Genomic DNA, 17,282 nt, shown 5'->3' with positions numbered 1-17,282 from the left:
GACCTGCAAACCCCCCTCATCAGTTCGGACCACGGAAGCCATCCGACTCGATCCTATATCTGTCCGCGGCGCGGTCCGAACGCGTATCCTCCTCCAACCCGGAGACAAACGTGGGGGAGGTGTGTGGGAGTTCGGGCTGCTGTCACGCCCGCTTCTGACCGCCCTGACGCACCAAAAACCTTCCCCCGCACACGCGCGCTTCCCGCCCGTCGCCCAACTGCCCGCATTCATGCCGTTGTAGAGCGCGCCACTCCACTGAAGGCGGCTTATGGCAGACGTGACCTCTCAATGCCTCCGCCACTGAAGCGGCGCGCCGGCCGAGGGCGACACCCGCTACACGCCCGGCTAAACACGCCTCCATTAAACCCGCGTGGAAGCCGAAAAACCTACTCTGGCCACACGTCCGATCACGAGTGCGCCAACATTAAATGCAACATCGGGCAAGCTTCTCCCGTCCACCCTCTATTTAAATGACGTCAGCCTCGGGCAAGAATTGCACCACTCTGCCCGCTCCCATCACCTCCTTCCACCATTTTCTCCACTATTTTGATGGCATCCGACGAACCGGAAAGGCAGTTCTCCGGCATAAGAGCCGGCTGGGTGGCCCATCGAGCCCGCCGGATACGAGCGAGGCAGCTCGCTGCTCCACTTCCAAGCTAGACGGAGCAGGTTGCCGCCCCAAGCCGACGCATGGTTCATCAACTCGCCGAGGAGTGGCGAGTTGCTCCAGGCCAGCACGGCGGGGAGCACGACGTCACGGGCATCGTCGATGACAGCGCGTCGTCCTGCGCCTCCAGTGCCATCCGCCGTCAACGCGCGCGTAGCCGCACCATGCAGACAGAAAAAGAAGCCGGCTGTGCGGCTGTGAATGAGGTGGCGGCCAGCATATCCGCGTTCGCCGCCATCATCGAGGAGAGGTAGAATACGTGAGGCTGCCACTGCTTCTATCCCATGGGGGCCACCGCCGGCACGTCGCCGGCTTGTACAGCCGGTGACCTGCCAAGTCTTTATCTCAGACCATCCTGGGCACACCTGTCTGGGCTCCATGAAAGCACCCTTCCTCTCCGGCTGAAGCATCCTCTTTGCCACTCCGATGAGCGGCGCAACCGGACATAGGAAAGATACGGAGGAAGAATATGCCTCCGGGACTCCGGCCAGTCCGGTTAGCGGGCTGCCGGACATGGGGAAGACAAAGGGATCCACTGCGGCTGGCCGTAGACTAGTGTAGTGTATTCGTGTCGTGGGAGTGAAGCTCTGCGCGACCGCACATAGTTTTATCCAAAATGTAACCGTTTTCGTTCGGTCCGTATGAAATCCGTCATGTTTGTCTGAAATCCGTCCGTGTTTCCATGAATTTCATCTGGTTTGTTCAAAAAGAGTTTGCAATGTATGTGGATAGCGTTAGATGACGGCCTTCTGCATCCGCGCGCATGCATTGATCCGCTGTCCGGAAACGGATGCGGAAGAAAATTTACGGGTTGCGGTTGGAGATAGTCATTTTGTATCAAAATGAAAACGGGCATTGACGCGTGTAGGAAAGAATCCAATGCAGCTCAGGTCCACCTCAAAAGCACCGAAAAGTCCCGAGATTCTTTCTACTCGCGCGGGCGCGGTCCACCCAGCCTCGAACCGTGCACCGCCCCGCACACGTACTCCGAGCCTATTTTCTTTTTCTTGGTCGGGCTCGGGCAGCCGCTCTCGGTCCATACTCACGGCCCAAGCGCAGCGCACAAACTTTTTAGCCCGCGCGCCCGGCCCATCCGAACCCTCGATGGCGTGCTACAGCAGGTCATGGCCGTCCGATCACTCCTGCGTCGCAGGCTCGCAGCAGCTTTTCCCCCCTCGCCCCTTTTTTCCTTTTGTCACGAACATATACCACCACGGTTGTTCACTCGACACTCCACGCCGCTCCCCCCAAGCCTTCGCTCCTCTCCGACCTGCAACAATGGCGTTCTCCGGTGAGGCGGCTGCGCCCTACAAGTAGACGGCGGAGGTTCCCGTGCCGGTACGTCCTTACCCACCTCGGCTACTCCTTAGACCCCGAATTCCTGCAGCTCAATTACTTAGACTTGGTTTCTTCTCCTGTTTGAATTTGTAGGGGAGGGGAGGGCGGCGTCCCAAGCCTGGAGGTCCTCTTGCTGCAGATTTGACTGAATCCCATCTCTCCTAGGTCCTAGCTCATCCGCTTCCCCGGAATCGGCATTTTGGGGCGTCTCCTCTTTGTTCCGAGCCCATAAAAGCCCTCACTTCTTGCTGCCGTGCTGTCGGGGCCTTTGCCATCTGGGATCCAAGTCGCAGCAATGCGGTCCCTCGTGCTGCTGCTTCTCGTCCACCTCGTCTTCTTGGCGGAGGCCAAGGGCGGCGGCCGCGCGGGCCTGGCGGCGGCGCTGAACGACGACGTCCTGGGGCTGATTGTCTTCAAGGCCGACGTGGTGGACCCGGAGGGGCGCCTCGCGACGTGGAGCGAGGACGACGAGCGGGCCTGCGCGTGGGCCGGCATCACCTGCGACCCGCGCACCGGCCGCGTCTCGGGGCTCAACCTCGCCGGCTTCGGCCTCTCCGGCAAGCTCGGACGCGGCCTCCTGCGCCTCGAGTCGCTCCAGTCGCTCTCCCTCTCCGCCAACAACTTCTCCGGCGACATCCCACCCGACCTCGCCCGCCTCCCGGACCTCCAGTCGCTCGACCTCAGCTCCAACGCCTTCTCGGGCGCCATCCCGGAGGGATTCTTCGGCAAGTGCCACGCCCTCCGCGACGTCTCCCTGGCCAACAACGCCTTCACCGGTGATACCCCGGACGTGGGCGCGTGCGGCACGCTCGCGTCTCTCAACCTGTCTTCCAACCGCCTGGCCGGCATGCTACCCAGCGGCATCTGGTCCCTGAATGCGCTGCGAACTCTGGACCTCTCCGGCAATGTCATCACCGGCGAGTTGCCTGTGGGCATCAGCAAGATGTTCAACCTGCGGGCGCTGAACCTGCGCAGGAACCGCCTCACAGGCAGCCTCCCGGATGACATTGGGGACTGTCCGCTGCTGCGGTCACTGGACCTGAGCTCTAACTCGCTCTCCGGCAACTTGCCAGAGTCCCTGCGGAGGCTCTCCACTTGCACAGACCTTGACTTGAGCTCAAATGAGCTCACCGGAAATGTTCCAACTTGGGTTGGAGAAATGGTGAGCCTGGAGACGCTAGATTTGTCGGGGAACAAGTTCTCCGGGGAGATTCCGGGGTCAATTGGTGGGCTCATGTCACTGAGGGAGCTGAGGCTGTCCGGAAATGGGTTCACCGGTGGCTTGCCTGAGTCAATCGGTGGATGTACAAGCCTAGTGCACGTTGACGTGAGCTGGAATTCCCTCACTGGCAGCCTGCCTACCTGGGTATTTGCATCCGGTGTGCGATGGGTATCGGTGTCCTACAACACATTCAGTGGTGAGGTGATGGTGCCTGTGAATGGATCCTCTGTGATTCAAGGCGTGGACCTGTCAAGCAATTCGTTTTCAGGACGGATCCCGTCCGAACTCTCGCAACTGCTCACCTTGCAGTCGCTGAACATGTCTTGGAACTCGCTGTCTGGGAGTGTTCCAGCCAGCATTGTGGAGATGAAGTCACTGGAGCTGCTTGATTTGAGTGCCAATAGGCTCAATGGGAGCATTCCATCTACCATTGGAGGGAGGTCGTTCAAAGTGCTGAGCCTTGCCAAGAACTCCCTCACTGGAGAAATCCCACCCCAGATTGGGGATTGCTCTGCCCTCACGTCACTGTAAGTTTAAGCGCACCTCTTTCTTATTCGACTCGATTCGCTAGGCTGATATATTTGGAGTTGTTCATGCAATTCTGCCTTTAATTGTATTTGTATGCTTGGTTACTATGTGCAGGGATCTATCACACAACGGTTTAACCGGAGCTATTCCAGCAACAATAGCCAATCTCACCAACCTTCAGACTGCTGATCTTTCTCGGAACAAGCTCATGGGTGGTCTGCCAAAACAGCTCTCCAACCTTGCCCACCTCGTTCGCTTCAACATTTCACATAACCAGCTCTCCGGGGATCTCCCTCCTGGTAGCTTTTTTGACACAATTTCCGTCTCATCTGTGTCTGACAATCCTGGCCTTTGCGGTGCAAAGCTCAACTCATCTTGTCCTGGTGTACTACCAAAACCAATTGTACTGAATCCAGACTCTTCTTCCAATCCGCTAGCACAGAAAGAGCCTGTGCCTGGGGGGCTCCATCACAAGAAAACCATACTGAGCATCTCAGCCCTTGTTGCAATCGGTGCTGCTGTTCTCATTGCTGTTGGTATCATAACCATTACTGTTCTTAACCTTCAAGTTCGCGCCCCAGGTTCTCATTCTGCTGCTGCTGCTGCTGCTGCTGCTGCGCTGGAACTCTCGGATGGATATCTCAGTCAGTCTCCAACAACTGACGTGAATGCAGGCAAGCTTGTAATGTTTGGAGGAGGCAATCCAGAATTCAGTGCCAGTACCCATGCTCTTCTGAACAAGGACTGTGAGCTCGGCCGTGGTGGTTTTGGCACTGTTTACAAGACCACTCTCCGAGATGGCCAACCTGTTGCCATCAAGAAACTGACAGTGTCAAGCTTGGTCAAATCTCAAGATGAATTTGAGAGGGAAGTGAAGATGCTGGGCAAGTTACGCCACCGTAACCTTGTTGCACTCAAGGGCTATTACTGGACGCCATCACTTCAGCTTCTTATCTACGAGTTTGTCTCTGGGGGTAACTTGCATAAACAACTTCATGAATCGTCCAATGCAAATTACCTTTCATGGAAGGAAAGATTTGACATAGTTCTTGGTATGGCAAGAAGCCTGGCTCACCTCCACAGGCATGACATTATCCACTACAACCTGAAGTCAAGCAACATTATGCTTGATGGTTCTGGTGAGGCCAAGGTGGGGGACTACGGATTGGCAAAGCTACTGCCGGTGTTGGATCGGTATGTTCTAAGCAGCAAGGTACAGAGTGCACTTGGTTACATCGCACCAGAATTTACATGCAGGACTGTGAAGATAACCGAGAAATGTGATGTGTATGGATTTGGAGTTCTTGTGCTGGAGGTCATGACAGGGAGGGCACCAGTGGAGTACATGGAAGATGATGTTATTGTACTGTGTGATGTGGTGAGGGCTGCTTTGGATGAAGGCAAAGTGGAAGAGTGTGTCGATGAGAAGCTCTGCGGAAAATTCCCACTGGAAGAGGCTGTTCCGATCATGAAACTTGGCTTAGTCTGTACTTCTCAGGTTCCCTCCAATAGGCCAGACATGAGTGAGGTGGTGAACATATTGGAGTTGATCAGATGCCCACAGGACAGCCCAGAAGCCGAATTAGGTTAAGGTCTATCTGCTTTGGCCCTCTTCTCGTTGGGGCTTGTTTCATTTTGGGTATCCTTCTTTGCTTGGTAACCATTAAGCGACGAAAGACAAGGAAGTTCTATCTAGTGTGCTTTAGGTAGTAGGAGCAGAATGGCAAGTGCCAACGCTAGTCTTTGATAGGCAAGAAATTATGTAATGGATTCCAACGGTCTCATGGCCTATGGCTGTTGATGTGTTTGACTTTGATCCTCATCAGTATGATGTCTGTTGTGGATCCTCTCACATCAGTTTTATAAGCATGAGACTTATTTCAAAAGTATTCGTATTTTTGTGGTGTCTTGTCCACAAGTTGTCTGTAGTTGTTAGTTTCAGTTGTGCAGTGCGGTGATGGAGTGATGCTACTTGTGTTGTCCTCTGGTGTCTCCTTTTCAAACCATGTATGGCGGGTCCAGTTGATCTAATCCTGTCATCTCTAGCTAGGTCTAGCTGTAATTTAAAATTTTATATGCACTTGAGCTACTATAAAATTCTTGTGTATTTGTGGTGCCGGAGAAACTCCCTTGTTTCTCTATCAAAGAGGGAAACAACGATGCTTTCATTTCATGTGTTCCGGCAATTTCAGTGCCCAGTATGTGTCATCTGGTTCAGAAATGCCTTCGTTTAAATTTTTAACCTTTTTTTTTCTTGTTGTACTTGAACCAGTCCACAAGTAGTCCCTCTGTCTCATGATATAATATAAGACGTTTTTGCAAGCTACGTCTTGTATCGTGGGAATACTACATACCGATTAGTCTACATAGCAAGTGATGTGTGAGAAGGTCTGATGTTTTGTCTCTTGATCTAACCTGACTCTGCTTGGAATTATACAGACAGACAGAGCAGACAGAGCGTAAGAGGTTGATATGGATTGGCCACACCATGGAGACTAACTGTAACTCTAGACTCTAGTGCATAATGAAAGTTGCCTATGTGTCCCCTTCCTCGTGTACGTACTTGTTCCTCCCTCGTGCTGCTACAGCTGTAGGAGTATCTTTCTTCTTTTAATCTGTCTACTCCTACACCCAAAGAATGAGAGCGGCCTGTCTTCACTAAACTAAGCCTGTTCCCATCAGCCAACCATAAGAAAGTTTTGGTACTATAATAGGGCTCTTAGTTTTTAGTATGACGCACCTTTTTGACCATCCATCAAATGAAGAGCCGATCTATCTATCCTTCATCTAGGCAATGCAAACCCTGCACTGCTTGGCCGGCTGTCTGTCGTCAAGTCGCTGGCTGCCTCTCAAGCATACTCCGTACGCCAGTCACTGCTTACCTCGCATTTTACCAGTATTTTGTTTGAGGGACGGCCAGTTCCCCATTGCATTCGTTGCGTCGTCTCCAGAGTCACCTGAGCACGTCGTGACCAAGATGTTTATGCACCGATGGGCGACGGCAGCTACTAGTGCATAACAGCTCAGAGCCCACCAAGCAAGAGCAGCTTTGGCACCACGCCTTTGGACTTGGAGTGGACCTGTCCAATCAGGTCTAGCTTTCTCCCCGTTTCCTACTGCAACTTCTCAATTTCAGCACAAAAAACCACAAGCGCGGGAGAAGGAGAGAAGAGGAAATAGCTGAAAGCCACCGACTGTCCTGGATACTAGTTCATACGCTAGTAGGTAGGTCCAGTCCAACAAGTGCTAAGAAACGCCTTAAACCCACCTCAAACGCCGGACAGCCGGTCACTAACCGATCACAAAAATTCGATCCAAGCGGGCGTCTCAAATGGGCTTTAAATGTCGAGGCTGACCGACACCTCTCATATTCAGCCCAAATATGGGACGGATATGGGACGTCCGGGCGTGTTCGCCACGTCAGACCTGGCCCATCCGACCCCACATATTTTCCTCCCCATTCGCTCACCGGAGCAAACTCTAGCCACTTCATTCCACTCACTGCCAATCCCCTCCATCACCCAAGCTCCCGTTCGGCCTTCTCCGGCATGGCAGACAGCGGATCTGAGTCCTTCACCTGCAGATTTGTCGACCCCGAGCTTATCCCACGCGGCCCCAAGGAGGAGACGGCCGTCCGGCTTGCGCTTCGCCGCTCCCGGGAGGAGGCTCGTGTGAGGCAGCGATCGGATTCCTTCTGTCGGGAATCCATTGGGTCCGTCCAAATGGCACATGGATCCGGCGCAAGGTGTGTCGTCGCTGCCTCACCGGAGACGTGTGCGGTCTATCTGGCGTCCGGATGCGATGGCGGACGCGCAACCCCTCCATTGACGCGTCGAGGCCATAACACACCATGGGCGTCATCCGACGCAAACATGGTGCGGCGTGCCCGCCAGGCGAGGCAGCGGGCACGGTAGGCGGCGGCAGCCCGAGTGGCGGTGGACGTGGGCGAGGCGGAGTGGCATACCCCGACGCCCTGTATGGTGCACCAGTTTGGGCATCACAATCACGTCATGGTGGATTCACCGACTCGTACCAGGACATATCCATCATCGATCTGAAGTCCACCGGCACGATCCCGGTTCCGGCACCGGCCAGGAAGAGTAGGAGATGGGAAGCGGAGACGCCTTGAGTCCCGTGAGCCGGCTCGTGTCTTAGCCGACCGCCGGACATGGGCACGGTGGAACCTAGCGAGCTCCACTTAGATTATGCTTCACGTTGCATATAATAATATGAATTGTTGTTTCTAATTTGAGGTATCCGGTGGTAGAATCAAATATCTGAGGCGTGACCGATCATTGTCCACGGGCGCACCCAGGCACGTCCATGGGCATTTGAGGGGTCTGATTTGCTAAGTGCGGCCATAGATGCTTTAAGGAGGTCAGTTGTTATCCAAGGCAGCAGACTTGATTGGGACACGGTTGTTCTGATCCAAAGCTCATGTGAGCTTGAGATCAGGACAACACTTTCGACTTGATTGACCCTATTCTTAATACTTGGGCTGAAGTTCTACTCTGACAAACGCCATGGCCTATAGATGTTCAACGAGTACTCGTGATTCCTATCTTGCAACATGGTGTGTTAGATTTCGTCACTTGGAGTTTCACACAAAATGATATGTTTTCAGTTCGGTCTGCTTATTTTATGGAGTGGGACCATCAATATAGAAATAAGTTGTTGGAATGGGACGTACCACAGTTAATCCCATTTGGCATAGGCCATGTAAATGTTCTTGCCCGACAGAGGTTAAAATATCTATTTGGTCGTACGCTACATGACACTCTTCCATGCCGTGTTGCGTTAGCCAATATGCATGTGAAAGTCTAGCCCAGTTGCCCTGTCTGCTCGGCTGGACCAGAAGACACAAAGCATTTGCTATTTTTATGCAACAGAGCAAAGGATGTGTGGAGAAGCCCGGCGATGGATGGTAATACCGATAGAGCTTGTGAAGTAGATCACGTGGGTGAAGCTGTTTTGGAATATTTACTTTCAATGCCAGATCATGAACTGTGTATTATGGGCAATGAGAATGTACGTGAAATGATTGTCATATCAGCCTAGTACCTGTGGCAGGAAATGTTGGGCTCTATGGAAGGGTGCGTTGACTGCAAATTAAAATTTTCCTACGTGCAGAACAACCTGGAACATGCTACGGGAGATGGATCACAGTTCGTTACCACTAGACGCGCAGTGCCGTGCAGCGGAAGAAGAGTTGGGGCAGCGCGTCCGCGTGGATCGTCTCCTTCTCGTCCGATATCCCTCGAACAGCCGGTCGTCTGATCCCACGTACAAGTTCGCCGGAGCGGTGCAAGTGCACCGCCTGTAACGGTATCCGCGCGTGCAGGAGGAACATCGTGCGGCGGACTGCTAGGTCCGATCACACAGTCGGTAGCGAGTGGAGGTGGCTATTCGCAACACATGCAAACCCTAATGACAGCACCGAAGTGATCAATCTGAATAAGTGTGCCGCACCTCCACTATTTATAGGCATCTGTCGCGGGCTCAACACTTGGGCCTTGCATGGATCCTAAAGCCCAAAGTCTACTCGGTCGCGTTCCAAGTCCAGCTCGGATCACATCCGACCAGTGTCCTCTGAACCGACCTCGTAGGTTCCTTCCCTTAAGCGCGTGACCCCTTAGGTTCAAGTCGGCTTGGTCACAGTTTGGATCACCTCCGACCTGCACGGTTGGTAGCAGCCTCTAGCAAGGCGTGCCGACCATCAAGCAGATTATGAAGCTGGTTAGGCGAACCTGTACAACGTGTCACACTTCTGTTCCCTTTGCCTCACGATATATGTTGTTGGGCTCAAGGCGAGATTGTCATCCTTGTGCTAACCCGTCCTCTTTCTCGTTCCAGTGATGCCGACCACTGTTCGGATTATCTCATAATCCTTGTCGCATGGCCATGCTTATCCTGGTTGGATCACACGAGGGGCCCAGAGTATATCTCTCCTAATCGGAGGGGCAAATACCATCTCGCTCGACCATGTCTCACAGCATGGGACTGGACAAACCCGAAACCTACCTTTGTAACTACCTAGTCACGGAGTAGCGTTTGGTCGGCCCAAAGCAAGTCTGTCACCATCCCGAGTACATGCGTCAGCTCAGGTCTTAGGACATAGAACGTATGTTGTACTAGAGACTCACAGATGACATATCTGCGTCTCATAGTTGGGTCTGTCCGACTCAGACCTTATCTCGACTCGGATTCGACTACGTCGAATCCGACCAGATCCTTCCGAGTCCATATTATCCGGTTAGCATCCAATGCTCCATGACTAGTGAGATCGAGCCATCCACCGTGTCATATGATAGTCTAGTCTGACGTGTGCCCACATGTCACTTGCGACTAGGGATAATTTAGGATGTATCATACAACACAAGATCTCACAGACAAGTCACGTACCTGCCAACAAGTATCATTGATTACATCCAAGGACTATCTTTATTCATAAACACACAGGAAATATCATCATACATGATTGCCTCTAGGGCATATCTCCAACAGTCTCCCACTTGCACTAGAGTCAATCAAATAGACATCGAATGCCCATAGCTCTAACGTGCCCCTCATGCTTGGGTTGTGGAAGCGTCTTAGTCAACGGATCTGCAACATTTGCATCCGTGTGAATTTTGCATAAGTCTATACCACCATTCTTTACTATCTTCCGTATCAGGTGATATTTCCGATCTATGTGTCTGACCTTGTGGTGATTCCTCGGCTCCTTGGCTTGTGCGATGGCACCAGAATAATCACAATAAAGGTCCAACGGTTTTACCGAGGCTGGGAAAATACCAAGATCATCCAGGAAATGCAAGATCATCCAGGAAATACCAGATCCAAACACCTTCCTTTGCAGCTTCACAAGCCGCGATGTATTCGGCTTTTGTGGTAGAATCGGCCACCGTATCTTGCTTGGAACTCATCCAACTCACTGACCCTCCGTTCATGACGTACACGAATCCAGACTGTGATCGACAATCATCTTTGTCGGTTTGGAAACTAGCATCGACGTAACCCCTTACGACGAGCTCTTCCTCACCTCCATAAACTAGGAACATCTCTTTAGTCCTTTTCAGGTACTTCAAAATAGTCTTTACTGCTACCCAGTGACTCTCACCTGGGTTGGCCTCGTATCTACTTGTTAGGCTTATTGCAAAAGCAACATCAGGCCTTGTACATATCATGGCATACATGATGGATCCGATTGCCGAGGCATACAGAATCCTACTCATCCTGCTTCGCTCATCAGATGTCGAAGGACTCTGAGTCTCGCTTAGCCTTATACCATGTGAGAGTGGCAAGAACCCTTTCTTTGCCTCACTCATGTTGAACCGCTTCAACACTTTATCTATGTACGTGCTCTGGCTCAAGCCGAGCAGCCTCCTCGATCTATCTCTATTGATCTTAATGCCTAAAATATAGACTGCCTCACCAAGGTCCTTCATCAAAAACTTGCCATTCAGTGACTCCTTGACCGAGTTTAGCATCGAAACATCATTTCCAATCAGTAGTATGTCATCCACATACAAGATCAAAAATACTATCGAGCTCCCACTTAACTACTTGTATAAACAAGAGTCCTCTTCGCTTTTGATGAAACCGAGACTAGTGACGACCTCATCAAAACGAATATTCCAGCTCTGAGATGCTTGCCTCAACCCATAAATGGACTCTTGAGCTTGCATACCTTACTAGTGCTAGTCGGATCAACAAAACCCTTGGGCTGTATCATATACACATCCTCGGTTAAATTTCCATGAAGGAAAGCTGGCTTGACATCCATTTGCCATATCTCGTAATCAAAATATGCAGCTATAGCTAGTACGATCCTCACCGACTTCAGCATCGCTACCGGCAAGTAAGTCTTGTCGTAGTCAATTCCTTGAACTTGTCCATAACCCTTAGCGACAAGCCGTGCTTTGTGGATCTGAACATTTCCATCCATATCGGTTTTCTTCTTAAAGACCCATTTGCAACCAATGGTTGTTACACCAGGCGGAGGATCAACCAAGTGCCAGACTTGATTCTCATCCATGGTTTAACTTGGATCTCATGGCCTCCAGCCATGCCTCGGAATCTGGGCTCACCATCGCTTCCGCATATGTGGCTGGTTCGTCGCTTTCTAGCAACAATACATCACACACTCTGCGCAATCTTTCCGACCTCCGTGGTTCTGGTGCCGCTTCCACTACAGGTTCCTTGACTGACTCCGGTATGATCTCATCACTAGTCGAGCCGTCCTCGAGTGGTCCTCGAATTTCTTTGAGTCGGACCGTCCTCCCACTAGCCTCCCGACTGAGAACCTCTTTCTCAAGGAAAACCCCGTTCCAAGAAACAAACACTTTGTTCTCTTCCCGGTTGTAGAAGCTATATCCCAAGGTTTCCCTCGGATATCCCACGAGTATGCATTTATTTGACTTGGGTGTAAGCTTGTCTGACGTAAGTCGCTTGAAAAATGCTTCACAACCCCAAATCTTTAGAAAAGACAAACTGGGACTCTTCCTGGTCCACATCTCATGTGGTGTCTTGTCTACGGATTTTGATGGTACCCTATTAAGTGTGAAAGTTGCAGTTTCTAGAGTGTATTCCCAGAATGACAAGGGTAAATCCGGTTTGCTCATCATAGACCGGACCATGTCCAACAAGGTCCTATTCCTCCGTTCCGATGCGCCGTTTCTCTGTGGCGTACCTGGAGGTGTGAGCTGAGGTACTATACCTTGGCTTTTCAGATGATCATCAAACTCCCGGCTTATGTACTCACCTCCACGATCAGATCGTAGAAGTTTTATAGTATTGCCGAGCTGATTCTCAACCTTGTTTTGAAACTCTTTGAACTTTTCAAAAGTCTCCGACTTGTGCCTCATCAAATAGATATATCCATATCTACTCAAGTCGTCGGTAAAAGTCACGAAGTACTGATAGCCACCTCTGGCAGTTGTGATAATTGGACCACACACATCACTATGTATAAATTCCAACAGCTCGGACGCCCTCTCGCAACTCTTTGCGAAAGGAGACTTAGTCATCTTGCTGAGCAAGCATGATTTACATGTCTCGAACGACTCAAAGTCGGACGAAGTTAGGAGCCCATCATCATGGAGCTTCTTCATGCATTTCAGGCTAATGTGTCCAAGCCGGCAATGCCAGAAGTATGTCAGATTTATCTCATTAGGCTTATGCCTCTTGACATTCACGTTATAGACCGGTTCCTGTTCTAGATTCAATATAATTAGCCCATCAACAATGGGTGCATAGCCGTGGAACATACCATTCAAAAATATCGAACAACCATTGTCTTTTAAATTGAATTCATAACCTTGACTCATCAAACATGAGGCAGAAATAATGTTCCGACTAAGTGCAGGAATGTAATAACAATTATTCAATTCCATAATGAATCCGGAAGGAAGCTAGAGCTGCATCGTGCCGACCTCCAACGTAGCAACTCTTGCTTTGTTGTCGACCCTGATGTCAATCTCTCCTTGTGCCACACGCCTAGTTCTTACCAGCCCCTACATCGAGTTGCAAATATGAACAACCGATCCGATATCAAATACCCAAGAGATACTAGGTATGTCAGCAAGGTAAATGTTTATAACATATGCAACAAGTGTACATTTGCCCGAAGAAGCATTTCCGGCCTTCTTGCCATGCTCTGCAAGCCACTTGCTACAGTTCCTCTTCCAGTGACCGGTCTCCTTGCAGTGATAGCAAATGGTCTCCGAGTCCGGTCCAGACTTCGGCACAGCGGCGGAGGTTACCGTCTCCGTGCCCTTTGCCTTAGCCTTTTTCTTGGACCAACTCTTCTTGAACTTAGCCCATTTCTGCACCATCAACACTTGATGCATGCCTTTCTTAATATCCTGCTCTGCCACTTTAAGCATCCCATGCAATTCAGTGAGCTTCTTATCCATGCCATGCATATGATAGTTCAAGATGAATGTCCCATAGCTGGGCGGAAGAGAACCCAGAACTGCATCTGTAGCAAGCTCATCCAAGAGCGGGAAGCCCAACCGATCCAAAGCTTGCACATATCCGATCATCTTGATCACATGTGGGCTCAGTGGATCACCTTCCTTCAGCTTGCAATCCATCAAGGATCACCAGACATTGAACCTTTCGATCGTAGCCTGTGTCTGAAACATGCTCTTGAGACTCTCGATCATATCGTAAGCCTCAACATTTTCGAAATGCTGTTGCAAATCGGGCTCCATACAAGCCAGCATCAGACAGCTAACCTCCGTTGATTCAACAACGAGTTTCTGGTAGGCATTCTTAGTTGTGGCATTAGCATTATTGGCAGGTTCCTCTGGAAGTGGATCCTCTAGAACATGTTCCTTTTTATCATGCTTGAGAACAATTCTCATATTTCTATACTAGGTGGTAAAGTTTGTTCCATTCAGTTTATCCTTTTCCAAAATTGATTTCAATGCAAAGTTGGGTTGAGCAGGTGGTGCCATTGATCTACAACAGAAAATATGCAATCACTAAGAAATGTGTTTATGTAGAGTAATTCAAGCCTAAACAGAAATACTCCCACTGAAGTCAGCATCCCTCCGCAAACTCTCAGTGATTCAGGATCCGACTAGCATGCGGCTAGTGAGCTTTAGCATCACTGCTAGCCAACATACCTATCCGGTAAGCAACTCCTTGCTAATCATATCTCTATACGACTCCTGTCGGTCGGGAAGGTATCTTATACCCCGGCTCCCAACCTTCTTTGCCACAAGGCCCAAAACCATTTTGATAGCCTTGTCAAGTTAACCTGATGCAGTGCATGTTCGTGTCTGACACGAACCCTTCAGTTCGAGGACACCCAGCAGCACCCCGATTTTATGAGCCCACTACTAGACGTACTTGACGTGCGAAGGTGCAACATCGGTGATGGCAATTCGCTTGATATTCATGAGGGATCATTCTACCATTCTAACATGCATAGAAACAAAGAAGCATAACAATCACAAATAAACACATTTTGTGAAATAGTATGGATCCTTCATGGATGTTCTTCCAGGTTGGCTCCGACTCCGATGACCATCTATGAACTCCATCTTGTTTGTCACACCGGGACGCCAAGCCACCAACCTGATCTCTATTATCCAACTACTACAACTAGTAATGAATTTTACATAGAGTCACAAGTCGACATGCAGGTCATTATACAATATAATGACAACACTTTGGCTCCTGCAGGCTGACAAACATGACACGCAGGCCACGTATAAATTACACACATGCATCACATATACATGAGCCATACTATTCACATCAAACCTACAAAACAAAGTTATGCATAGAATCGTATTCTACCGGTTTGTGTGTCGGGTACGAAATACACGGCGCTACGCACACGACGGTCCCGCTATTATCGATCATCGCAAGTCCGATCACGCCGGATTTTCTGATCTGACCAATCTTATCGATCATCGCGAGTCCGATTCGGGTTTACGTTTCACTATTAACCCCGATGGCGGATACCGACCGATAGGGGTAGGTTGTATCACGACCTCATCGACTCAAATCATCAGAAAACATAGCCTCTTCAATCCCCATGTGCAATTGATCTCATCAACCGTGTACATAGCCGATCTCATCAAGGATAACAGATCTCATCTGCTGCCTCCACATATCTAATATGCATACGATCTGAATCCAAATCCAATAGCATAGGCTCTGATACCACTGTTGGGCTCTACGGTAGGGTGCGTCGACTGCAAATTAAAATTTTCCTACGCGCAGAACAACCTGGAACATGCTATGGGAGATGGATCACAGTTCGTTACCACTAGAGGTGCAGTGCCATGCAGTGGAAGAAGAGTTGGGGCAGCGCATCCGCGTGGATCGTCTCCTCCTCATCTGATCTCCCTCGAACAGCCGGTCGTCCGATCCCACGTACAAATTCTCCGGAGTGGTGCAAGTGCACCGCCTCTAACGGTATCCGCGCGTGTAGGAGGAACACCGTGCGGTGGACTGCTAGGTCCGATCACACAGTTGGTGGCGAGTGGAGGTGGCTATTCGCAACACATGCAAACCCTAGTGACAGCGCCGAAGCAATCAATCTGAATAAGTGTTCCGCACCTCCACTATTTATAGGCATCTGTCGCAGGCTCAACACTTGGGCCTTGCATGGATCGTAAAGCCCAAAGTCTACTCGGTCGCGTTCCAAGTCCAGCTCAGATCACATCCGACCAGTGTCCTCTAAACCGACCTCGTAGGTTCCTTCCCTTAAGCACGCGGCCCCTTATGTTCAAGTCAGCTTGGTCACAGTTCGGATCACCTCCGACCTGCATGGTTTGTAGCGGCCTCTAGCAAGGTGTGCCGACCACCAAGCAGATTATGAAGCTGGTTAGGCGAATTTGTACAACGTGTCACACTTCTGTTCCCTTTGCCTCACGATATATGTTGTCGGGCTCAAGACGAGATTGTCATCCTTGTGCTAGCCCGACGTCTTTCTCGTTCCTGTGATGCCGAGCATTGTCCGGATTATCTCATAATCCTTGTCGCATGGCATGCTTATCCTAGTCGGATCACACGAGGGGCCCAGAGTATATCTCTCCTAATCGGAGGGGCAAATCCCATCTTGCTCGACCATCTCTCACAACATGGGACTGGACAAACCCGAAACCTACCTTTGTAACTACCCAGTCACGGAGTAGCGTTTGGTCGGCCCAAAGCAAGTCTGTCACCATCCCGAGTACATGCATCAGCTCAGGTCTTAGGACATAGAACGTATGTTGTACTAGAGACTCACAGATGACATATCGCTACATCTCATAGTTGGGTTTGTCCGACTCAGACCTTATCTCGACTCGGATTCGACTATGTCGAATCCGACCAGATCCTTCCGAGTCCACATTATCCGGTTAGCATCCAATGCTCCATGGCTAGTGAGACCGTGCCATCCACTGTGTCATATGCTAGTCTAATCTGACGTGTGCCCACACGTCACTTGCTATTAGGGACAATTTAGGATGTATCATACAACACAAGATAAGTACAAAGTTGAGCTAGTACAACTTTGTACTAGAGCTAGTACAAAGTTGAGACACTTATTTTGGGACGGAGGGAGTATTTCTAGATTGGAGCATTGTAATAGAGAAGCAAATAAAGTTGCTTACGAACTTGCTAGATTGGCCAGATTTTCTTTCATTTCTAATTGGTTTGAGGAGCTAAATATTAAAATTGTACCAACCTCATAAATGATGTAATAGTTATTTTCTTATTTCTGATGAACAAAGCACAAGTTTTTTTTTAAAAGTGCTAAGGAGAATCTTCACATGCTGATTATCGGGCTACACCTACACGCTGATATGGTCTCTCTTCACTTGGCTATGCAAATATGCGTGACACTGTTAATGCCTGTTCGGCTGTGCCAAATGTAGTAACCGGGTAGTGTAACTTAAAATATGTATATAATGGATTACAAAATTTATATCATGAAAAGCTGCTCCGTCAGCATTTCGTCAAAATTAAATTAAATTATGCTCTGTTGCCCGTTAGCAAACAATACTAATCGAACCACAGTTG

General features: G+C 50.0%; 1 protein-coding gene across 1 annotated transcript; it reads left to right on the top strand.

The window, feature by feature from the left end:
* Positions 1 to 1,776: 1,776 nt before the first annotated feature.
* Positions 1,777 to 5,683, top strand: LOC123092209 (probable LRR receptor-like serine/threonine-protein kinase IRK). Its single transcript, XM_044513910.1, has 3 exons — positions 1,777 to 2,005; positions 2,099 to 3,754; positions 3,870 to 5,683. The coding sequence occupies exons 2-3, from the start codon at positions 2,301 to 2,303 to the stop codon at positions 5,344 to 5,346; spliced, it is 2,931 nt and encodes a 976-aa protein (XP_044369845.1). The 5' UTR covers positions 1,777 to 2,005; positions 2,099 to 2,300; the 3' UTR covers positions 5,347 to 5,683.
* The last annotated feature ends 11,599 nt before the right edge of the window (positions 5,684 to 17,282 follow it).

The sequence above is a fragment of the Triticum aestivum genome, chromosome 4B (assembly GCF_018294505.1).
Source record: "Triticum aestivum cultivar Chinese Spring chromosome 4B, IWGSC CS RefSeq v2.1, whole genome shotgun sequence".
Classification (NCBI taxonomy): domain Eukaryota; kingdom Viridiplantae; phylum Streptophyta; class Magnoliopsida; order Poales; family Poaceae; genus Triticum; species Triticum aestivum.
This window is presented reverse-complemented; position numbering and strand designations above follow the sequence as displayed.